Genomic DNA, 26,082 nt, shown 5'->3' with positions numbered 1-26,082 from the left:
GGAATATCCTCACATTGCGACATACAGCGGATAAACTCTTGGCAGTGTGGGTCATGTTTCACGTGCGCTGGTGTTCAAGATTGGCTATTGGGAGGACAGAGGCGCTTTGGCCATAGGCGGATCCAGCATCAAATTTGGGGGGAGGGGTCATGACCTGGGTTCGGGGAGTATGGAGTACCCCACTGGGGAGATGGGCAATTTTACAATAGGGCAGTGGCGTAACTATGGGGGGGATAGATCCTCCCCCAAAGCCTCAGAGAAATTTAAAAATTATTTAAAACTATTGTCTAGTTTTGCATCTGCTTAAAGTTAAATTTTAAGTGGCAAAATGATGTAAAATTTATTTCCAGGCATGTCATTTTTCACAAATTTTCCCTACCTCCCGTTACACGGGGGGGAGGTCACCCACCTGAGCCATCCCATTCCCCCCAAAGCAAATTCCTTGTCACGCCACTGCAATAGGGAGTGCTACTCTATACGATGAAAACAACTCAAACTATTCTCTCGCGTATTGGCAATTCATTTGGATACACACTCCCTTTACTCCTTTACAAGAACACAAAACCATTGAATTTAAAAATAAATTTAGGACGCTCCAAAAAGCACGCGGCATGCCGTGGGAATTTCTAATAGAGTTTTTCCCTTACGTTCATGGTGAAACGGCTTTTACAGCTATCAAGCCCGAGATCCGTTGTCAGTCAGTGACAATGCGAACGTTTCGACTCGATAGGAGCGCGCACTATCGGATCGATTGAAGAATCAATCGGAATGAAAGAGGATACGAGGCGGCGTCCAAAGGGAAGGAGAAACAACGACTCCGTGTTCATGAAAAGAGGTTGCGGCAATGCACTCCTCACTTGAAGTTAAACTATCATCTGACGTTCATTAAGGTGAATACTCCACCAGGATGAGTGCCAGGTTTTGCTGAGCAAAGAAAGGCTGTGATAGGTACGAATACATTTTAATACGCATTGATTCATTTGAATTGAGGTGTATGTATTCAAATCCGATATTTATGCTATTCACGCATGAAAGAGGATCAGCGACCGGGTAAAAGCGAAAGAAAGGCATTCACCGCAATAATAATGTTGAGCCAGGAAAGCAACTGTAGTACAAGCAGAAACTGTTTCAAAAAATTCGTGATGAAAACAAAATCAGTCCGTAAAATTCTTTGTCTAGGGCGTGATTTCATGGATAAAGTTGTTTACATTTCATTATATGGTACAGAAAAGCTATACGTGATTATGATATCGATAACGGTAGCGGTATCAGTAAGGCTTACTGATTCAGCAGCGAAAAATATTCATTTGGAGATATTTAATTTGAAAATGAGGACCTTATACGAATCAGTTGAGATACATAAGATCTTTTGAGGGATAAAATAAAGCAAGGTTCCTAAACATGACAAAAACGAATCCAGACATTGTGATTCGCAACTGGAATCCACCTGGTTTAATCGTGAATGAACTACAAAAACAATTATTTTCCAAATATTTCATAATAATTGTCCATTTCGTAGATGATAAATAGAAATGAAAATAACGTCAAGCAGAACAAAATAAATATGCAAATCAGTCCCCATATTTTTAAACAAAATAACGTTGAAGCCTTGCAACCCAACAGAAGCACTATTTCGTTTGACTAAAGAGAGTTAGTTCGTGACATGATTTTAATTTAAGTTTTCGGTCGATAATACCTTAAAAGGTAGTATGACAAGGAGACAAACCATTTAAAGCATCATATTTCTTTTAGTATAAACTTCATATCAGTATTTTCGTCACAGCAACATTTATAATTACGCTCGTCGATTGCACGAATTTTTCCTACGCTTAGACCAGAATCGCCATCAGAGCCTCGGCATAAAAATGGCACGGAACATAACAAAGAGCCCTTATAATAACATCTCTAACTGTAAGGGATTTTCAAATGACATTCCATAAATATTCCCAGAGGACCCCATTTTTTCTCACCATCAGTCGATGAAGAACATAGGAGCTTATGTTGGATTTTCATGAATATTGCATTTCTTTCATTCCCCAGGCGAACATCCTTAAGTGGAGTGGCGGGGGACCAATCATTAAAATGCCGACTGTTTATGAAGATAAATAGTGATAATGAGGCCTGGGTAATTACTTCCATAGACTTCTGACCCGCACCCCTATAATGTGACGATGACGAAAAAAACTCCCTCGGGTGATAAGGGGAATCGACATCAAGAGCTGCCAGCAAGGCTGAGGTGACGGTCAACGCCCGCCTGGACACAAATATAGACCACAATAGGGACGGGCATCGCGGAGGGGGAGAACACTGAAGTATCTAAGCTGGGGAGACCAGAAGGAGAGGGGGCGGGAGTGATTCCTCGGGACGCATTCGTTTCGCTTTTGTTGTGAGAGCCCCCTCTCTTGGATGGTGCGAACCGCGTTTAGCGGATGACATAATGACGAAAGCTGGCCTTGGCGGAAGAGGAGGAAGAGAGGAAGAAATTGTATAAAGCACACACACACGCACACATGTTACTTGGAAGGAGAGGAAGATTACGCGATTTATAATTAGATGGTTGGAGGAGGAAAACGCGGGAAGGTTGGAAAGCTTAAGGATCCACCTTGCTCCTACGGTCTGGCCGACAAATTTCGGCGGGAATCCTTCTATTCTGGCGGGAAAGGGTTTCATTGGTAATAGCATTTTCCCGCTAAACTTGATACTTTTCTGTAAAATGATGGAATTAACTTTGTAAGGTTTAGTAATATGAAGTTTATTATTTTATTTTCCATAGTGGAAAGATTTCACACAATTTAGCCATAAGTCATCAGTTTTATTGATTTTTTCCGTTGAGGAGATTGCTTCGGAAAACGAATTTCATTCATCATAATTTTAATAAAATGTTCAAAATATACTCGTGGAATACTGAAATAAATACGTCGTAGTGACAAAACACTGCTAAAATAGTCGTTATTATTTACTAATCATGAAAAATTATACTCATACACGTCATCGGATCGCGTAACTATTTGAGTCATTAGCCAAAAAATGCTGATATCTGAGTGGAACAAGTTAGCTCCTTGAAGATGGCCTAACGGTCGACTTAAATACCTTGAATAAATGTTAGCCTACAAATTTAAGGAGGAAAGATTCTTTTGAGTGGGCGATGAAGGAGGAGAAAAATTGAAGTACCCACTGCTGATGTTGTTTGCGATGGGGATACAAACAGGGGAGGGAAATCGGTTCATCTTCTTATCCCATGTATTTCGTAATCCATTCTTTTCATGTCTTATACAAGCGTATCTCGCAAGAAATGGACATATGAAAAAGATATGTCTCCGAATCTTCCGTTTTAATTTAGTTATGTACTCAAGCCAAGGAAAAGCTTTCCCTCATAAACTATTGATCATATCCTACATTTATCCTATGACTAATTTCATAATCCCACGCACAGCAGGCCAACATCCTTAACGTGGATACTTTATTTCTGAATTTTATGACATTTGGCAATCTGTCATGCTATTTTCCGTTTGGGGACACGATTGGAAGTAAATATATATAGCTTGTAATTTCTTTTAAATACATATACTACAATTGGAAACGCATATACTTTGTGAGGAATGAAGTAGAATGAGAAGCATACAGAGCGAGGCGTATCTCGATGTAATTATTAGCTACAGTTACCCGATCGTTAGGGTTTCTTGAGTTGATTATAATGAGCATTTTTGACGGTGGTGGGCTCAGCTACTTACTTGTTACGTTGGATCCAGGCGGCCTGACCCGTTTGTCATATCGATCAGGGTTTAGCAGCAACTTAATGATTTCCGCCTCTGCATTCCGTACGTCTTTCCTGGAGAAGAGAAGAGAAGATCATCACCATAGGATTAGGAAAAAACATTTAAACTTTCATAATGCGATATAATGGGATTTTCGCATATGTACAGGTATTCTGTGAGGGCTTGAAGGTAAGAGTTGTAGGAATTTTTTAAAATGCGAATGACAGAGATATCTACAGGATAAAATAAAATACCCCTCTCATTATTTAAAATATTCTTTGCAAGTTATTTTGAAACGATTAAGTTTTACGTTAATACTAGACAGATTCAGTTTTAATGCCATCGAGCTTGAAGATTCAAAGTTTATTTTATACCGACTCATGAAACAATTCAAGTGATGAAACTGAGATATATCAAATTGCCATTCTTTATTATCTTTTAAGTTTCTGCACAATAACGCAAATTCGGTCGCATTATTAAGCTTTCATGTGAGATAAATTAGCTTGTGAGAATGTGAGGTTAGCTTTCGTCTTTATTACCCCTAAGAAGATTCAAATCGACCAAAAAAAACTGTTTGAAATTTCAATTTGAAACTCAGCTTTTCTGTACGTAAATTATTAATTTGTCATGAAGCTTATGAATTGGTTATTATTAAGAACAGACCTGTTGGATACCCCAGAATACCGCCTGTGGTTAGCATTCATACACAGTGCGTCGCACTGGTGCACGAGGGGGGTTTTGGGGATTAACGCAGGGAAATCTAAATTAAACCCCCCAGAGCTCAGAGAAATTTTTAAGTTTAATCCATTTCACTTAATTGGATTAACATTACTTATATAATAGTGTAAATATTAATAAAATATCCGTCAGAGGGCCGCAAAACTCACCATTTTGAACTATTTATATGAAACTTTTTCCAGGGGAGGGCCCCCCGCACCTCCCACTTACCCTGGTGGGTATTCCACACCCTCAGACACCCCAGTGTTTTGCGCCTAAAACCCCCCTCGCCTAGATTGCTAGCTGCGCCCCTGGTATATCGACCATACTCAGCGATTATAAAATGAATTCTAGATATCCTGTCTCAAATCTCTGAAGACGTGACAGCATAAGTACCAATTTGACCTAATTTTCCACTACTTGTTTGCATTCTATGTCAATGTAGACATAAATTGTGAACATAAGTTTGTGAGCACGTTATTTTGAACGTGAAGGTTAGTGACTTTTATTTTATCATCCTCTTTTACAGATTTTTGTCTGTACTTGATCGACTAATGTGAGGTTAATACGACGTGATGATGGAGATGGCTCCTGTTTTACCATTCCATAGAGGAAAGGTATAGTGATCCCACTTATACGGTGGATATTCAGGTGAAGTACTTTTACGGAGAATTCTGCTAGGTTTCTTAGGATCCATAAAACTGTCAAGTCCTTTCGGAAGGGAAATTTTATCAATGCGATGAAGCTTGTACAACGATACAGCGACAAGAATAGCACGAGATAAAATTTTCTCTGGGTAAATCAGGAGTTGGGAGAAAATAAATCTGAGATACCCATAAGTAAATACAGGAAGATAAATTTTTCAATCTGTAAACATGATGGCAGCCTAAATGGAAAGAAGACATGTCTAAAGGAGAGAAAATGCATTGGTAGATAGTAAATAGTATATCAGTGTAAAATGTGACAATACACGAAACAAATGCGGATCGGTACATGACAGGGACTTTCCCTCGCGGTTGCTCGTTCAACGGAAGTTAGGTAATTTGAGGATAATAATATGGCTACAGTCATTTTTCCATAAATTTTGTTTTTCTTGTAGCACATGGTGAAAATGTACCAAAAATGATGATTGTACGCCTAAAATTAAATTACGTTGAATTTCGAGTGCTAAAGCCGAAATTGGTTATTAACATTGTCTAATTAGTATTGTCGGGAAAAATCAAAAGATATCCTTATGTAACGGAAACCACGATGAGCAGTGTAATTATTATTACGTTTTTTTATATCGGTATAACGAAATGTGAATACGTGACATGAGTAAACTAAGATAACCATAATTACGTAATAAAGTTATCGTATCGAACCAACCGATTTCGAAAACTTTAGCGTTAAAAATTTGAAAATCACATTATCCTTTGGCGATTATTACTTTTCTTGTAATGGAGACCTTCCTTCTTACCTGAATAGCAAATATATTCTCCCTCAAGAACAATTAAAGGGCGATATTTCAAATACTTTCGTTCTCAGTAACCTATGCCGTCTTTCCTGCTATTTCTGGCAAACGCTCGAAATAACTTACAGCTTAATTTTTAGAGGCAGGAAGAATAAATATGGTTGAATCCTCGGCGGAAGGAATACATTTCAGAAAATAAAATAAATAATAGTGCTCCTGGATCGTCCGGGTCCCTCACAAAATTAGGAAAATATACTAAGGTGCGAAAGAACATTCACCCCACCAATTCTTTCACGATACGTAGTGTCTTCGCCAGACTATCAAACATCATATTTTAGCGAAAATAGCAAAAAAATATTCACAATCACAAGTTCGAGTATTACCACGAGTCGAGTAATAGCATTTTTAGATAACTTACATTCCAAGGGTCAGGTCATAATTGGACGATTTCGACGATGCTTTAAGGATGAAAAGCTCTTACTGTAAAAGTAATTCCAAAATGATAGTTAATTCCATTCATCTGTGGCGGATAAATGGTACCCACTGTAAAAAATAAATTTTACATTTCTTCTTCTATTTCTTGGTATTTGATGACACGGTTATTATATTTTAAAAATACTATAAGAAGAGCATTATTAAAAGTTTTTTATCCACAAACCTTGAAGTAAAAACTTACTCCAGTGAGTATCTCCCTTCCAATTGCTTTTATCCTCAGCCCTAACTAACATAAATTTACATACTTCCTAATTTGAAAATATTTAATTTATTCGATACCAAATTGGTTCTATGATTTAATTGCAAACAATTAAACCCATAATAAGACACAAGAAATGCCAATGGAATTAATAAAAATATTCTATTCCTTTTCACATATGTCCTGAAAGAATATGGCTTCGACACCGCTTGATGTTTTCCATGTAGACAAGTTTTTTTTCGATCAGTAAACATTACCAAAACGAAGGCATTAAATGTGTGGACGAGAATTTAATACGTGAAAGGTTATTCTGAAAATTGGAACCGGAAGGAAAATGCTCTTCTATACAATTATCGAATGAATACATACTCAACTTCATGGAAAACAAAAACTTATTAACCCTCGTACCGACCATTACCAGATAAAGGTCGTGGGCCAGAATTTTACTTACAACATACTTATTATCACAGTAACTGTACAAATCCTCCACCAAAAAATTCTCTTCTCATAAAAATAGGGCATGTACAAGCAAAAACATCTAAAATACTGCAATTAGCATCACTGCGCATAACTGAAGAACAGAATTCTCGCTCAGGAACCCAAAGCTCCAGGGATAAACTTGGCACGAGCCAATTTATTTCCTTGTTTCAGGCAGTCGGCTGCGATATTTTAGGAATAGAGCTAAAATAATAATAAAACTCCCAACGATGTCACCATCAAGAGATGGCAAGAAACACCGAGAGCATGGAAATCGTTACTTATCCTCGTGAATTGCGTCCTCCACCAACTTTAAAAACACATTATATTGCTCCCTCTATAATCCGGCACTTCACTTCTCCGGCCCTGCCAGTAATCCGGCGTTTGTACACAGGCAGCTATCAGCGGGGTAGATTGGTAATTAAAAGTCGTGCTTACTGAGGGGGGAGCCTTCCATTTCAATGGAATGACGTGGACTAATTATACGAAACAATACAGTACTGTAATTTAAGTTTAATTTTTATGTATTGTAGTTTTACTAAACGATAACACTTTAATTGCGTGTACGGACTAATGTAGTGTGCAATAAAAATATTATATACATGTATGTATACAATAAAACATAGCTTCTGCCGTCTAATCGCGACATTATTAGTCAGATTTCCAGTAATCCGGCGTTTTCGGTAATCCGGGTATGATCTGGTCCGATATCTGCCGTATTACCGAGAGACTATCAGGCCCGGAACAAGGGCGGGGCAGGGTGTACACGTGCCCCGGGCGACAACATTTGAAAAGTTTGTTTAAAAAGGCATATAATTTTTTACAATCTATGATAAGATATTCACTTTTATTTGATTCCGTTACAAATTTGTTTAGTGTATTTATGTAAGTGTTATAAACGAATTTTTTTTATAAATAAAACTTCTTAATAGCATACATACGGTGTCTAATTTCGACTACTGGATCTCAAAAAATAGATTGCGGACGTATAATATTTTAGTAGTTGGGGGAAAACTGATCTTTCCACCCCCTGACAAAACTCCTTGGTCTGGCCTTGACCACTGCACTATGTTCCTTGGCATGTGGTCCCAGAAAAGATCCAAGCACGCCCCCCCCCCCCCACCCCCCCGCGATCACGAATGAGTATTGCGCCCAGCACGAAGCTCTGATACTCAATTCTTTCGCGCGGGAAAAATAAATACCGCGACTGGTTCCTCAAACACGAGACGCGGTCTTAAAAAAAGAAGACAGCCGTTGCTTCCGGGCTTTTGTCCGTTCGAGTTTTTTTCGATCGCTTACTTTTGCTCTCGCCTCAACCCGTCCCTCAGTGTCGTAACTTTTGATGCGGATGCTCTGAAATAGCCGCGAGTGTTACGCCGCCTGGCTGAGATGAATTTTCGACCCAGATAAACCGTCCCTATGCATTTTCCACTTTTCTCCAGCTCCCTGAATAAAATAGAGAAATCAAGGAGTGGGCTACGGAGGGGTCATGAAGGGCTATGGGAAGCAATTCACCTTCTAGCATTTAACATAGAGAGAATATCTTCTGTACCCTGTATTTTATCATTAGGTACATAGGTTTTGAAGCGGGTTATGATCTGTTTTGATATGAACTGGTTCAGGCGTGATAATGATACAACATAATTACTCTATTGATTCACACGGTGTCAGTTTTTTTAACCACAAATAATGTGTTACAAAATGCATAATTTTATCATTTTCTATTTACTGTATTTTTAGGGATATATTGGTATTATGTATACATGTAACTAGAGTAGCCTCCTGTTAACTTTTTATAAAAGATAAGATATCATCATTTGTAATTTTATTTTTATTAAATGGATTATTTATGGTAACATTTATATTAATTGACCCGATATCATTAAAAATTATCCTGAATATAATGCAATAATTTATTTTAAAAATCGAGTCTACATCTATATTAATAATAAGTGTAATTAACCATACAAATTTATTATTATTTAGGGTGTTTAGGATGGAAACCCCTGAAAGTGAGAAGAACCATTAATAGGTTATGTGGGGTCTATAAAGCCTTTACAAAAGAGCGGGGTTGGAAAGAAAGAGGTCTAAAGCTGGAATCACCCTGATACATAGGAAGGAACGATCATAAATACAAAATTAAGTTAAAGAAGCAGGAAATAGACATTTTGAAAAAATCCTTCCTACATAGAGGAACAAAGGAGTGGAACGACCTACCTGAAGATATTTTTAAGATCTTCACCGCAAATACCAAAGTTTTTAGGAATTAGTGTTCATAATATCTTAGTTGAAGACATAGTGGTTTACTATGGAGTTTTTTAAATTGGGTTGTTTGGGTCAATGTTCATTTGTTAGTTGTATGATATTAGAAAAAATGTATTATTTTTTGCAATAGGTGTCTTTTCTGTTTCTTACTTTGCTATTAGGTAAGTAGACTTATTATTTAAGTGTTTTAATCCAATGCTGCAACCAGGCAGTAGCCTACTTGCTGCAATATCTAATAATAATTATCATTATCATAATGATAATGATATGACATGAAAGTGTGAAAATGACCCTCTTGAATGAAATGAACCCATGTTACCTGGGGATTAATATTGCACGAGACTTAATGTACAGGACTCGTTTCGTTTTTGGATTCCTACAAGGCAAACATTTTGATAAGCTTGTGCGAACAGTAATTTAAGTAGAGAGCTCCGGAATCGACTAAAATAGACTTGAAATGCTCAACGACCAACCATCAGGAAATGATAACGAACATAATGAGTACTAGAAACGAAATTCCTCCTATGAAATGGACCATACAGTGCCCTCCACTCACATTTCAACGTTTGACTCTTCACTGTGGCATGGTCTCGGAACAAATAACTACGATTTGCGCTCAGCTTGAGAATATTACCGATTGGCGTAAGTTGTAATAAATCTTTTAGTACTTGTTTGGGACCCAATCAAGTCGTAGCAAAACAGCTGCGTCATCCATCATGTTTTACGAATACCAAAGAAACACACGTGGCATCACTGGCATGTAGTGGCAGAATCGTGAACTACAAGTTACATAGAAGTGCAGCGGCGGGTTTAAACTATAATAATTCACACTTGAAGGATTATTATAATAAAAATGTGGAGGTGCCCGTGTATCTTGGGTTCGAAGAGGTGAAAAAATATCCTCCCACATGAGATCAGTATTATCCTCACCATACTACGCATTTAAGAATACCAAAATGATATTCTTGAATGAGAACCCTATATAATCGAAAGAGTTAATCTTCCTCATGCAGTGGCGGATCTACGGGGGGGGGGGGGCCAAGGGGGCTATAGCCTCACCCCCTTGGGTATCCAATTTACCCTAGAAAGAATGGTAATTTTTTTCGGACCCCCACTACTGCTGGGGGATTACGCCCCCCCCCCCTTTGTTCCTATCCTGGATCCGTTTTTGCCTCATAGTAAAGTCCATCAGTTGAATTGGCGGGTCTGAGATATTTAGATTAACACCAATGGCTAGCACGAAATTTTGCTAAAAATATCAGAAATTAGCTAAAAAGTAAATATTAACTTCAGGATTGCTTCCCTCCTAAGCATTAGGTGTCATGGTATGATGACCGCTGCTCGTATGATGAATCTCTTGTTTACGGAACATTATTATGTTTGATCCATTAATTTACAATCGTCCTCACGAATAATTTGCTGATGGCATCGTATTATCAAATTAAACTCGAACAAATAGGTTCCAGTCGCGGATTGATGGTTCTACCAAAACTAAGGATAAAGCTGATAATAGAAAGGAGAATGAAGGGAAAAGTCAACAGAAGAAGGCCGAGAGTAAAAATATTATAGTTAATTTTGAACGTGAAAAAATAGGAAGATGAGCTAAAAACGTTGGAAGCATAAGGGTAGACTGGTTGCAGTCAGCGGTGGTTCTATGGGGATGGGGAACTTATCAAGGGGGATTTCCAGACCAATAGGAGATGGGGAAGGAAGAAATTTTCGAATACATTTACAATAAGTGCAATATGTCGGTTAATGTTAGCAAAAGGACACGATCTGCCTGAATAAAACTTCCTAGGCTGCATTGAACCAGCTTTCGAGCGTATAATATGTAATATCATAATAGCGCACTTTTATCGATGATTGATGCATCTAATTCGAAGTCTATCTTCGACCTCACATTACCTGGCATAGCCCGGAACATTATATGAAGAGTGTGCATGCATTGCCTTCACCTTTCGAGCAATTAAAACATTTATCACTCTTCACTCTCTCTGTGGTCATTTATTTCACGCTCCATTACAATGGCAAGCACTCTCCAACCTAAAAATACGCCATGGTAATCCGTTGGGCTCGGCGCGAGCCAAGCTATATGCCGTCCAAGCATCACTAAGGATCAACGACAACTAGAGAGACCTTGACTAATAAAACTTTCACTGCTACCCATCTACGCTTACTTAAGGTGCTCCCACTATAAAAGCTATACGGAAGGAGAAATATTAGGGATGAATTGGCGTTTTTAATCGGGATAAAATCGCATAAATAATGAGGAATGTTGAAATATTAGCTCATGAATGAAACTGCTGTTACACATAAAGGAAAAAAGGTAACATCCAGTGATTATAAGATATAAATCATTTGGATCAAAGACTGTCGCTCTATGGTGACAAAATAACTCGTACTTACAAATTCCATAAATGAATAGTCATAACAGCTACCTCATAGCTAGATAAATTAATTTCTGTATGCCTTAAATAAGTCATAGGATACATAGCATTCATTTCGACAAATTAAGACGATGCTTTAGTATAAAATACAATTCATACCGTGACTCAGATAATTATTTTCAGACTTATAATTACAGATTGGTCAAAGACTACTAGCGGCTATTTTTTATACTCAGTAATTTTACGACGATTACTAATCATATATCTTAAATTAATACTAATTCATGTCTATTATCATCAGTTTAGCAAAAGTTACGACTTCGGGGTCGACCAATAGCAGAGAAAATAACACATTTCCCAATGGATGTGTGGTCCAAAAAGGGAGACTAGAGCTGACATTTAATGTGTAGGTTGAAAGTCAAATTACGTTCCACTCACGGTTGGAGAACATTAGCTAATGCTTCGCTAACATTCCATACCGTTCTCTGCCTGGCCCTTCTTCAAGATAGACTCAACCTTTTGAATTCATTATGTCAGAACAACGTTAAAAATATATTACAAGGGCTCTCGCCTTCTTTTATGAAACTGCTATTTTCTTTACGATTAAAATACTCGCGGAAAGAGAAAATACAAATATTTTTCTAAAAAGAAAGGTTAGGATCAAAAATATCCTGTAATCACGCAATAAACCTGAATGAAGTAACTATTTCAAACTTATGCTTGACAAGGTTGTCCTTGTTCATTAACATCTGCAATTTAAGTCTTTTTTCGTTATTAATTACACGGAATATCAAATCGACGAAACAAATATGGATACACAACCAGAATTATTAAGCATGTAATAATTTTTATATCTTCTATATCAAGATGGAGTTTTAAAAACACCAGGTAACTTACGCAAAATTTAGTGATACCGGCTTTTGAATCCCATTCATGACGTATCGACGCATTAGATTCCAGTTATACTGTACAAACTTCCATCATAGAAAAAACATGCCAAAAACTAAAGCTCCAACTCGATAATTTTAAATATGGCCTGAAATTAAACTACATACATATATTCGAACTAATATAAGTGGACATGAATGAAATTTGACTTCTTTAGAGTGATAAAGAGGGGATATAAGGGGGGAGAATTCAGTTCGTCAAGTACGCAGATATCGCCGGATAATTAACACACCCATCTCATCATTAACAGAAGAATACGAGTTTTATTTTGAGCGACCCGACAGCTGTCACGCATTGCAGTCAACACGCGTGAACTTCCACACCAACGTGACAGCTACATATCTTCTGTACTCACTGAGATAATGAAAGCTCTTTCTTGAGTCGTCTGGAAATACATGTTACATGATTATACACCATCCCGAATTCGCTAGCTGGAAAAGATTGGACACTGTATTACCCGCATCTCACACCTTCCCAGATTCTGTCTTGTTGTAAAACAATCATATTGATGTTAGACTCCGAAGAATATGGACAATAGTGTAGCATTTTTCTCCCTCATATTTGATTTTCTAATAGCAACGGGTACTCCACACTGAGGTGACATTACAGATTCTCTACACTGGTTTAGCATTAGGATTTCAGTTTATCTATAGTCTACACCTTATTTCCGAGGGTAATATTTTTCCTATGCAAAACTTTGCCATGTTGTTATGTCTTGGAAAATTACGTGTTCTTTGGATTTAGATTGATTTTTGAAAAAAACCTGACGCTGTACAAACTTCTCAACATCACTTTCGGAATCTACAGGAAAATTCTTCAACATGCACCCATTAGCTTCAAAACAATAGAAAAAACTTGAAAATTAGCGGATTTGAGTACATCAAAGTTTGAGAGTTTCTGATTTATCCGATTTGGATCAAATGGATGGACCGAGTAAGTAATGATGAAGTCCTAAGAAGAGTAGGAGAGAAGAGAAGCCTCAAAAAACCTTGATAAGAAGACGGAGCAACCACACAGGCCATAATGAAGACAATCGTAGACGGACAAGTAGATGTCAAGAGTGGAAAATCAGGACCTCAAGTAAAATATGTGGAACAGGTAAAGAAGGTTTTCAAAGAGGAAATTATGTAGGTGTGAAAAGATGAGCTGATAGGAGATGAGTGGAGGGCTGCGTCAAAGCTTAGGATTGTCCACCAGTATGAGAAATGTGATATATGACTCAGAACATTCGAATCACTATAAACCTTACTCCATTATCAAGAGTTGTACTACCAAATTCTAATCCATCTCACCGCTCTATCCAATAATTGCCAAAATATTGTTCTACTTCACTTCCTGGAGGGAGGCTATTGTAAAGGTCGGCTGCCAGGCTATGTTGCAAGCAAACAATACTCTTCCAATGTACGATTTTTATTATGTACAAAAATCGGTTTACACTTGAGGTTCACAGTTCTCTCTAGCACAGCGTTCTGCTAGCACCTTCTCTTATATTTCTGCCTCTCGCGGTGGCTTCTCCGCTGGTCTTATATACGCTGGCTATACTGCTTTTGGTTTGATGCGGCAGCCTCGCCGCGTTGACCGGGCTCGCCTGGTTGCCCGCGCTGATCAGCGTCGGTGCGTTGTACTTCCTGTTTGACTCGCCACACTATTTCATACGCCGAACAAAATTTCCAAATAATGGTATTTTAAGACAACATAGGCGTGAAAAGATTAGCTGACAGGAGAAATGAGTGGAAAGCTGTGTCAAATCAATCTTAGGATTGTTGTCCAGTGATGATGATGATCTGCTTTTGATCTGCTATGCTGTGGTGTTTTAAACGTCCGATTCTCGTGCCTTCATCCCGGTTTACCGCTTCTCATGACTTCCTCCCTCGAAAGTCGCTCCTCCGGTACACAGATGCATTTCTTTGGGCGCGAGACGACGCCGAAAATACATATTAACGGCCGCGGGAACACGACCCGGGACCATTTAACGGCCTCGGCCGGAGGACATCCGCTCTCCGTAAATTAGGTTGGAGACGGAGGGAGCGGTGATGAACCGCGTCGGAGAGCATCTTCGCTCTGGGGTCTTTTTTAAAAAGACGCGGAACATTCCATCTCCGAAACCCTCGGCAATGAAGAAACTCCCACTTCTCCTCCACAATGTCACTCCTCTATCCTCCTGAACAAACTCCTTCCGCGGTCCAAGGCGTCTTATTTATTCCTCACTTCTCACGCCCACTGCAGCCCCTCCCCAAAAACTCACGCCTGCAACTGCATGCCTTCCGTCAGTCTTTCGGTTGGGCTTTAGCCTGGATGACTGTCGCGGCAATGATGCCCTCCGACCCCTCCAAGTAAATATATACGACAGCACTCACGGTTGCCAAGCAATAACCAGAAGCAGAAGGCCGACATTTAAACCCCAACTTCAGAATTATCATGGGAAATAAAAAAAATTCGGCAAACTTTTATACTTTCAAACAGATTTTCTTAAAATATAGATACTTTTTGTATAAAATATAAATACAGATACTTTTCCCCCTCTTGATTTTAAATTTAATGAAACTTTCAAATCCAAATAAACAGCACAAAAACAGACGTTATCGTCAGAAATCTGACCCATAAAACCTAATGCGTGATGACGGATTTTGCCTTCTAAATCACATGCGAGAAAATCAATCATTTCTCTTCATCATATTGACTTTAAGTCCAACCCCATCATCTAAGAGTAAATATAAACAGGATAGATTTTCGGCTTCTGCGAAATCAACCAAGCATGAAATGGCCGTAAGTTGTCAATAAGAATTAATAGGAATGACGGCTTCCTTTGTCACGGTACTCATTGAGCTGGATTTCAACAAGTATCAACAATTTAAATGGAATTTTACGGTACAGGTGAATTAAAAGATGTCAAATGTAAAGCCGGATATATATTGAGGAAAATTCAATAGTGTCAGGCGAAATATGATGGCGGAAAGCGATATATTTGGTGGAACAACTTCATGATGGAACTCCTACATGATAGTTCAGAAAGGCCTGATGATCTTGCTTTGTATCGAAACCGGTCACATCATTAAACAATTGTGGAACCTGTTACGTTTCCAAATTTATTGTGTTAAACTCTTGGTTTTCTGTCGCGGAAATTTAACGGGATACCGACAGAAAAAATATATAAAACATTAAGGAAAAATAATTAAAATCGCCAAACTCATACAAATTTTCGTTAGAGAAAATTATAAATGAATTACTTATTAGCTGCAAGTATAAAACGCACGTGCGAGCCGAATAATGCCCCTTATTTGTACCTTGAAGATATGTGTCTTAGAAAAACAGTTAGCTCTGGATAAATTCATTTGGAACTTCAAATAATGACCTTGTTCAAAATTTCGACAAGTTAGAGACATTGACGGGTGAAAAATTATTCAATCTCTTAAAACCCCTTTTTCGATTTCTGTCCAACCTCTACCCCACGACGGATCTCAGTGAAGCCATGCAAGTTGAGCGTAAGCCAAAGAGGAGGATAAGATAGGAGAAGATGTAGCGCTGACATCCTCAGAGTGAAGGGCGGAAATTGATACTAATTCATTCGGAGATGATAAACCCTCGCACTCACGCCTTTCAAGATCAGACAAACATCCTTCGAATAACAAGAGAGAAAAGATCGAGTCATTATATCAGGTATCGATGAAAAAATAGATGCAGCTAATTGAAGCAAAATTTACTACACACTGATCCACTAAAATTACTATAAATTAATGTTATATAGCAACAAAAAATACACTTCATGTAAGGCATGTACAATCAAGTTTCTAAATTTATTTTATTTCTAATTCAGAAAGAAGACTACCAAAATTTTTACTTTTTGTACCAAAAGGTATGGTTTAATAACATTCAATCCCTTTTATTGATCTTATTTCTAATTAATTTTCATAATTAACTTAAAGCCTTAAAACTGGAAAACATATTTCTGAAGCTTAGGATTGTTTCTCTTAATGGTAACTAATAACAAACCTACTCTCCAAGATTTGCTTATTTATTAAATTAAAAGGTCGAGAATGCAATTCTACATAACAAGAGACTATGGGTGGATTCATGGTCCAGTTGGTCCAGCTCTTCACCCTGCACGCACTAAACAACCGAAAAAAACGGAAGAGAATAAAGTGAAAATTTGACTCACGATGGTTACTGAGGAAAATACGGTTTGTGATTCTTATATTTTAATGAGGTTTTAAGCAATTGTTTTTCGACCAGTACAACGGGTTACGCCATGAAAAGTTTGAAGTTTCAAGCCACAACACTATTTGACTTGGAATTGTTCACTTTGGTGGACCCAGGTATCACATAGTAACGTTGAAAATAGAATAGTGAAAATTTGTGCACTAAATCAGGAAAGAGAAAAGTAATCATAGGTAATTGCTTTCTATTATCAGGGTATTATGCCGATTGGAAAATCATTTTTATAGCTCTAGAAATACATAGACAACGATTCCGTTAATAACTCGAAATATATTGCAGTTTAAATCCCTAATGCACTGTCCATGATGTTAGAATTTCATGCTCATTTATGATTCGTATTCGGCACAATTATATACTTTAATGGGAGTAAAAGGAAATATTGCCAATCGAAATACATGAGGGTTCGAATTTGGTAGCCCGAATGCCTCTGAGTTTGTCGACAGATAACTGACTTCCGAGGTTCAACCAGTGGTGTAAAAGGTACCACTGATAAGGGCTCTGTAATTAATAGTTCTTGGTAACAAAGTAAATGGTATTGAAATATCGGGTCCTTGATTATAAATGTGTTTACGTAGGATCAAAATGTCTTTCTCACGAACACTAGACGACATATCAGTGTGATCTCTCGATGGAAAATATAACCAATTAATGCCTTAGAGGAGAAACATTCTCTAGCCAATTAAGCTATTGTAATTGTTGTATTGCTATTGTAAGCTATTGTATTGCTACAACGGCAAATAGTACAAGAATAATTTTCCAATAAAATAAGATATTAATTGCCTGTCATACATAACATATTATTTAGAAAAAACTGTTATTGAAGGCGTTAGAAATGAAAATCGTGAGATTTTGCATTTATGTTGAACTGAAGATAATGATATGATTTGGTATTAGAATTTCATGCTCATTCATGATTCTTATTCGGAAAAATTTTATATTCTTTAACGGTAGTAAAAGAAAATAATGCCAATCGGAAACCGAAAACTCCTGAACACTCTGTCAACCATATGTCAATAGCATTTAATGAGTAAATATTTTCTACTTCTTTTCAGCTTAGAGCTACTGTCAACTTATGTCAATCTCCGTAATAAATGCCGGTTCAAATGCCGATATTTTGCACAGATCCAGTCAGTCGGGCATGAAGAGACCACAAGAAATCACTATGAATGCACCTGATAAAAAAAGAAAATTAACAACAATGGTAGCCCACGCCGACGAAGGGAAATCATGTCTGAACCATTTAAGGGGCCTTCATTACTCGTAAGAACGCGAGCACTTGCTTCGAGTACATCTACCTCATTTCACCCGCGCATATTCTCGTTAATTACTCGAATTATGCCGCAGTTTGGATCTCTAATGCACTTGGGGGATAAACGCTAGAGAGGAACAGTTGCAATGGACAACATTTTCTTAATGGGCGTACCGGAAATTTTGAAAAGCTGCCGGGTCAGTAATGAGGTGAGTCAGGAGAGAGAAAAAATCTTGGAATGGGTCCGATACTGGTCCGGCATTTGGGGTCAGCGCACTTGTCAGTCTTCATGAAGAGAAGATCACTAGGGAAAGAGAAAACTATGCGCACATGTTCGCCGTAATGAAATAAACACTTCCATCACTTGTTTCATTTTCCTGCGTAGAGCTACACTAGGTGCCCATTCAAGTTGTAGATGCTTGAGAATCTGACCTAGATACATATCAATCGAGTAAGATTTTAAGATTCATCGTAAACGAAAAATTAATTATTCCAGATCTAATATAATTACTTATAATATACTTTCATCCGTCGGCTTTTTTCTCTCAAAATAGATCGGATTCCATATTATTGCATAGTTAAGCCACTGGCTGTTAGGGTATGAAAAACTCAGAAATGAGCCATTGATTCTTTTAAAAATATCTCCAGAAAATAACAAAGATGATTCTCGGTTAATAATTATTATTATTATTATAGTATTCTACCGATTAAGGTAGGTTTCCATGGAGTACTAAAGAGGTGATCTGGGAGCCTCCCTTTCCTTCCAGCACTGCCTTCTTTAATTCACTGTAAGGCCTACTCTCTTTCAATCTATCTAAAAATCCTATTCTTTTCCTTCCCCTCCCTCGTTTCCCCAACATTCTACCCTCCAACACCATTTTCAACATCCCCTCACCGCTAAGCACTAACTCCATCCAAACCTTCTGTCTCCTGCGTATCTCATCTAAAAGCTTTCTCTCCTCGCCAACCATATCCAGCACTTCGTCGTTCCTTTTCCTCTCCGTCCATTTCACCCTCTCCATTCTTCTCCATACCCACATCTCGAACGCCTCCAATCTTCTCTCGTCTTCTTTCCTCAGAGTCCACGTTTCCGCACCGTAGAGAGCTACACTCCAGATCAAACTCTTCACTAACCTTTTCTTTAAACTCTTACACAACGATCCTCTCAGAAGCTCCTTCCTGTTCATGAATGCCTCCTTCGCTAATGCGATTCTCTTCCTTATGTCCTTACTACTGTATCCGTTTTCCTCTAACGTACTGCCTAAATAGTTGAATTGCTCAACCTGCTCAAGTTTTTCACCACCCACCTTTATCTTGAGTCTCACATTCCTCACTCGTGATGCCTTACAAAACCGCATTACCTTAGTTTTCTTGTGATTAATCCTCATCCCAAACTCCTCGCAACGTTCGTACAACGCATCCACTAGGGCCTGAAGCCCTCTTGCTGACTGACTGATCAACGCCTGGTCATCCGCGAATCTCACTGATTTGAACATCATTCCTCCCACTTTTATCCCAGCTTCTAACTCATCCCACGCTTCCCTTACCATCTCTTCAGCATACACGTTAAAGAGCAGTGGCGATAGAGGACAGCCTTGCCTCACACCTCGGCCAATGCTTGCCCACCCAGATTCTCCGTCCGCTATCCTCACTTGCGCAGTCTGGGCCATATACAGATTACAAATCAGTCGTCTATCCCTCCAGTCAACACCTATTCTCTTGAGAATATCCATTAACTTCACCCAGTTCACCCTATCAAACGCTTTTTCAAAATCCACGAAACACACATATACGTCCTGCTCATATTCTAGGTTCCTCTCCACGAGGGACCTCATTATTGCTATTGCATCACGAGTTGACTTCCCTTTTCTGAAACCAAACTGATCTTCGCCCAAATACTCGTTTGCCCTCGCCTCCATTCGTCTGTTCAATATCCTCAGCACTACTTTAGCCGCATGGGATATTAGGCTGATAGTCCTATAATCTCCGCATTCCACAGCTTTCTTCTTTTTCGGAAGCGGAATTAAAACCGTCTTCACGAAATCCTCCGGCCAACATCCCTCCTCATAGATCTTGCGCACTAGTTCGAAAAACCTTTTCTTACCTTCCTTCCCTAGATTCTTCAGAAGCTCACACGGGATGTTGTCCACGCCTACTGCTTTCCTAGCCTTCATATCACGGAGTGCTCTCTCTATTTCTGAATCTAATATCTCCGGCCCAAGATTATCCTCCTCCACTGCACTTTCCTCCTCTAGAGTCAATCTCTCTGGTCTGTTCTTTCCGTCATACAGGTCCTCCACGTATTCCTTCCACCTACCCTGTACCTCTTCCCGCTCGGTTAGCATCCTCCCATCTTTAGCCTTAATTTTAGACATGGCTTGTCCTCTTTTGCCGCCCGATAGCGACTTAACTTTGGCGTACAACGCGCCTACTTCTCCATCCTTCTGGAACTTTTCCATTTCCTCGCACTGTCTTTTCCACCAAGCCTCCCTTGCCCTCTTAGTTTCACGTCGTAATCGATCGGTTAATAATAAGGTAAGAAAAATTCTAGGCTGCTCCACAGCTATCCTCAAATGTACTCAGCATATGGTATATTGCATTGGGTAGATAAGATTGGAAAATTCACGTAGAGGAAAATTATCGCCTTTAAAAGAGAGAAAATATTGATTTTTGACGATTTCATGGATATTGACGCAAATTCGAGAGCAATTAAATTTTAAAAAATACGAAAATATTTTTTTAACATGACTCTTCAAAACACTTCTTTCGTAGTGCATTTGAAAAAAAAAAAAAATCATTCAATAAATTATGAATTTTGGAAATCGTGAAAAAATCGATAGGATAAATGGGTGGAAATTTTAACCGGATATTAATTTAACTCTACAAAGAAACGCAGGTAACTGCCACATTGTTCAATAGTCCCACGATTTCATGCCATTGAATAGTAATTCAATCAATCAATATTCCGGGCTGTACTTCTCCAAAACTTTATTCATGCATACCAAGCTGGGTATGTGGCTGCAACTCTATGGTGCTTTCGCATAAAATAATCAAATCATGAAAAACGAAAATACCTCATTTTCTCGTATTTATTAGTTTAGAAAACGGCAAAAAATTGTTGGTGAGAAGAAAACTTAGGTTGTGGGTCAATAAGGCCAACCATTAGAGGGACTTAAAAACCGTAATTTATGTCAAAGGTGCAAATTTAATTATTTTTATTGAATTTTATAATTTTTTGGGCCGCGAAAGACTAATGACAAGTCAAAAACACACCTTCAATCTAGGGTCTGTGATGCTGACAAGGTGTGCGGAATGACTCATAGCTGTGGCGTAACTAGGAATATGCCTTACCTATGCCTTGGGGGGGAATAGGATGGTCTGGGGTGGCGACCCTCCAGGCAAAATCTGGTAAAGATTTTAAAAAAATGGCATACCAGGAAATACATTTTTCACCATTTTGGCACTAAAAATTGAACCTAAAGCATATGTCAAAACTAGTCAATAGTTTTAAATATTTTTTTTATTTCTCTGAGGCTTTGGGTGGGGGGGGGGGGAACTTTCCGCTCACCTCCCTCCATAGTTAAGCCACTGTCTGATAGGGTATAAAAAACTAAAAAATGGCCATTGATTCTTTTAAATATATCTCCAGAAAATAACAAAGATGATTCTCGGTTAAGAATAAGGTAAGAAAAATTCTAGGCTGCTCCACAGCTATCCTCAAATGTACTCAGCATATGGATGAGTAAATTGTAGTGCGAGAGGGTTTAAAATTTCACTGGGGAAAAATGACTTTCGTATGGTAGTAAGACGGTCGGCAGTTGAGATGTTGATGTCGCTATGGGTGAAGAGACAGAGGAGTATCAGGAGTATCAGGAGTACATTTTGGCAGACGGAAGAGCAAGAGAGGATGTAGCGGTAATGACTAAGCGGCCAAGAAGAGTATCTCTTCAGTTGAGAATAAAACTTTGAAAGTAAACACCGAAAACAGGTCGCGATACGTACAACAACATCAAAATGGACTAAGCAGGAGAACATGCACTCTAAAAAGTAACTTTCAGATTGATTAAAAACTAAATATTTAATGACGATGTTGAGACATACATTCGCTCGCATCTTTGAAAAAATAATATCACCCAAAAATCACTTCATGCATTTCTCGTAATCGACGACGAATTCGGTATTGCCGAAAAAGGCTAGAAAAACGCATCTGATATCAAGCCGTATTTCATGATTTCATTTAGTAATATTATAAAGGAACTCGAAAAACACTTGTGTGTTCATTGTATCTCGCCACATTCCCTCCTTAACCATGGTAACCTATTGAATTTGGGAAGACATTCTACCATGCAGATGGAGTATCATTATTATTTTAAAATGTATAGTTTCCGGTTTTTTTATCCGCACGGTGCGATAAAGTGAGTGTTGGAACTATCGAATCTCCCCAAGAACCGAAAATTTTTCTCGAAGGACCGTAGAAAAACGTTTATTTCAAAGGTTTCCGCGGTGATGGTCTAATATCTGCATTTTTTCGGGTTTTATCCCACGTTAGTTGGCTTGTGGACACTTTATGACTCTGGCAGGATAGCCAGCGAAACGTGTTGCTTATAAGCTAACTGATGCGGAAGGAAAGCCGAGAAAGTGCAAAAATAAAACGGTAATTTCAGTCGCATGAAGCATATCGATCTTAGAAGAAGATGAATAGTAAAATCAAATGATATATTTTTGGTGATAACGTGCTATATGATGGGATTCTTCGAATCGAAATACAAATAGCACATTTCTTGATTGAAGCTTTCGCGACTCATGGTGATTAAGAAAGAGTGACGTACGGGTGTATACCACTCTTTTTTAAACAAATAGCACAGTAAAATATATTGGTCTTTTGGTGACCCGCGGTTGTAAGAAAAACCGTTCACTGTGCATGAAACCTATCGTCTTCTTCACAGGCTGAGTTTTGACGTAGGTACCATTCATTAGCAGAACAACGGCGTGGTCCTCCTGAAGGAGCTCATTTTAATGTGCGATAGTTGCTTGAATAAGGCATTAACTGGGATTGGGTGACTTTCAGTATTCGGCGAGAAAATAAGTTGAATTTATTATAGATTTCAATAGCCCACGGCGAACAGCGTACCTTCCTTAAAATTTCATTCAATCAGTTATTTTAGATCGAAATATTTTATTGAAAATATTATATTTTTCTAAACATCCCCTAATTGTTATAGTAATTTCTTTAAAAAGGCTGTTTATGCTTTCTCTTAAAGTAATAATGTATAGTAAGTATTTCCTCTACGATTTTTCCTTGTAACAGTTTATGGTAAGTGTTTTAAATTGATAGTTACCGAAATGCACGTTCGCTTTATAAAGTACTCATGCTCCACTAAATACATATAATAAGTAAATTCATGAAATTGTGTTTTTGGAGCAATAAACATAAGTATTACTAAAAGAAATGCTTGACGGGAATGTAACACTTCTGTTCCAATTAAGAACATAACTTTCACAGGTATATCCCTTGATTGCGTGGAGTAGTCAAATTTCTGTGTTTCTTTCTGCTTCGTTTCGACATTACGGAAAACGTTGCCATTGAAATTAATGAGTGAAGCGTTAATTTTAACATAATGTTGTGTCATTTGAACATGGAAAGATAATCCGACTCTGAGATTCAACTTTGCCACTTTCAGAGAAAAAGTAAAATAATTCAGGAAGATTTATCCAAATGTTTACGAAGACCATTATCGTCAAGTATGCGAAATCAAATTATACCAGTCGAAATTATTTATCCACTCAGAAAATATATCATAGTCGGTTAACTGTTATTCGGAAAAAGGGAAAAGTTTTGGTGAGCTTTCCACCGTCAAAATAACTATATTCCGAGTGCTGATACGCCTGACGGTGACCTCACACCAAATCGTAAAATCTATCGATCCCCCAATATATTCGAGGTAAAACAGTCTTAATCAAATAATAATAAATTACGGGTCAATTAATACCGGTCGTAATCAAATATCCCCCAGAAAATATTTCATAGTCGGTGGAAAAAGATATCAGCTATGGCGGCCTTTCTAAAAAAACCGTAAAAACAACATAGTGCAAGGACACCTGACAATAACCTCTCTCCAAACCATAACAGCTACCTATCTCCCACTATATTAAAGGTAAAACGGTCATGCAACTTACTTTACGGCGGCAACGCAGGCGACAGCGGCCAATAGAGCGAGCACCCACAACAAGAAGTTCTTCCCTGCCATGTTGAGAACACCACCTCGGCGGAGGATTCGGGTTCGAGGAGGTACCGGAAGAACACACTCTTCGACGTAGGCTCTGTAACGGGTGGTCGGACCCTTTCCAGGAGTTTCCTCTGGGTCTTCCGGGAGTCCCTCCGCAGGGGATCTCAACGGAGGCGCGTCGGACGTGTGGCAAAACCTGCGCGGGATGCGTACAGACTACAGCGGCGATCGCGCGCGGACACACGGCTAACCCCCGACCGAGTCTTCCTTTGGACTGCGCGCGCCAAAAGAGTGTGGAAGCCGACGTCGCGGCGACGCCGAAAACCGACCAATCGGCTGCGGCAGCGGCGTTCTCTGCCTCGCGGTCCATCCACCCTTCCCCTCCCGCCCCATCCCACTCCCCCGTGCCCCACCCTCGCGCCCCCGCCCCCAACACTCTGACTTCTCGCGCGCCCCCTCCCTCAATCTTTCCAAACTCACCCCCGCCCCCTCCCTCCCCCTCCCTCGCGCCTTTCTCTGTCGACTTTTTCTTCTTTCATCCCTCGCGACGCGTTAAGAGGGGGATGGGAGAGAGCGCGTTGGGAAGAAAGCCATCGGGCGGTCGGGACACGTTACTCCCCACAGTGTACCGTGTGAAACAAGTAACTCAGTACGAATCCACGCGTAAGTGCGCGACATTATGTAAACCAAGAGGTTCATAGAGAAAAATAAAATAAAAATTAACCGCGTGAAACAAGTAACTCGGTACGAATTCACTCGCTAGGGTGCGAAATTATACATCTACACCAATAGTGAGGTTCGTTGAGAAAAAATTAAAAATTGGTTGGTTCCACTTTTCGGCCGGCTCAGTTCTTGGCATCGTTTTCATTTCCATTGTTTAATTTTCAAAAGCTGCTCATGATTTTCTTAAATCATGAAAATTGCTTAAAATACTTCATCAAGGTATCTCTTTTAGGTGACTGGGTGCATAGATTTACTCTATTTAAAGCATGCAAGGGAAATTAAACTAATAGGATTTAAAAAAATTGGATTCTGGGCAAGGTACCAATTCTCTGTTTTAATTCGGCTCCAATTCCGGTTCAAATTTCAAGAAACAGTGGAACTAAGAACCGTAAAAACAAACTGACGTATCTCTGAAAAAAACACAAAATTTACAAGGGCTTGATTATCGAAGATTACGATATCAACGCCAAGCCGCTTTCAAGACGGGGCTTACTAAAACCTGAGTCTGAGTAACTATTTGATTATTTAATGAACTTTTCCTTTGCGAAGAATTGGTTAGAAAAACTCACGTGAATGGTTACGTTTCAAAGAAGAAAAAAATTCTCAATGAGGTAACATTTTGGATGGTGAATAAATAGTGCAGAATTGGGTTGTCAGAATTAATAATCTGATAGTAGTCATAGTTATCAGTCCTAATGCGCCAATGACCTCAGAGGCATTAACAAATTCATTCACAATTAAAAATACATCCACTGCTGACATCTGATCAAAAATCGTTAGCATTCAAGCGTATACAATCGTTAAGGGATCTTTGAACTCGACCTCTCTATCCCTCTTCATGCTTATGTTCTGGTTGCACTCGTTCTTTCGTCTGCGGTTGCGGTTCGGTTGGTGGCTCGCGAAGCTGGAGAGATGGATGCTACCTGAGCAGTCGCCATCCATGGGAACCGGAGAGAGTCTGCCAATGGTGTC

General features: G+C 38.8%; 1 protein-coding gene across 1 annotated transcript in view; it reads right to left on the bottom strand.

The window, feature by feature from the left end:
* The window catches only part of LOC124154014 (glutamate-gated chloride channel-like), a 43,510-nt gene extending 18,804 nt beyond the window's left edge, over positions 1-24,706 (bottom strand). Inside the window, exons 1-2 of the mRNA XM_046527485.1 lie at positions 24,338-24,706; positions 3,732-3,829 (exon numbers count right to left, since the gene is read on the bottom strand). Coding sequence (XP_046383441.1) covers positions 3,732-3,829; positions 24,338-24,408 — 169 coding nt within the window. The 5' untranslated portion in view covers positions 24,409-24,706. The remainder of the gene's footprint in view (positions 1-3,731; positions 3,830-24,337) is intronic.
* Positions 24,707-26,082: the final 1,376 nt, after the last annotated feature.

Source organism: Ischnura elegans, chromosome 2 (genome assembly GCF_921293095.1).
Source record: "Ischnura elegans chromosome 2, ioIscEleg1.1, whole genome shotgun sequence".
NCBI lineage: Eukaryota > Metazoa > Arthropoda > Insecta > Odonata > Coenagrionidae > Ischnura > Ischnura elegans.
Note: the sequence above shows the minus strand (reverse complement) of the source record. Positions and strands in the feature narration are given on the sequence as shown.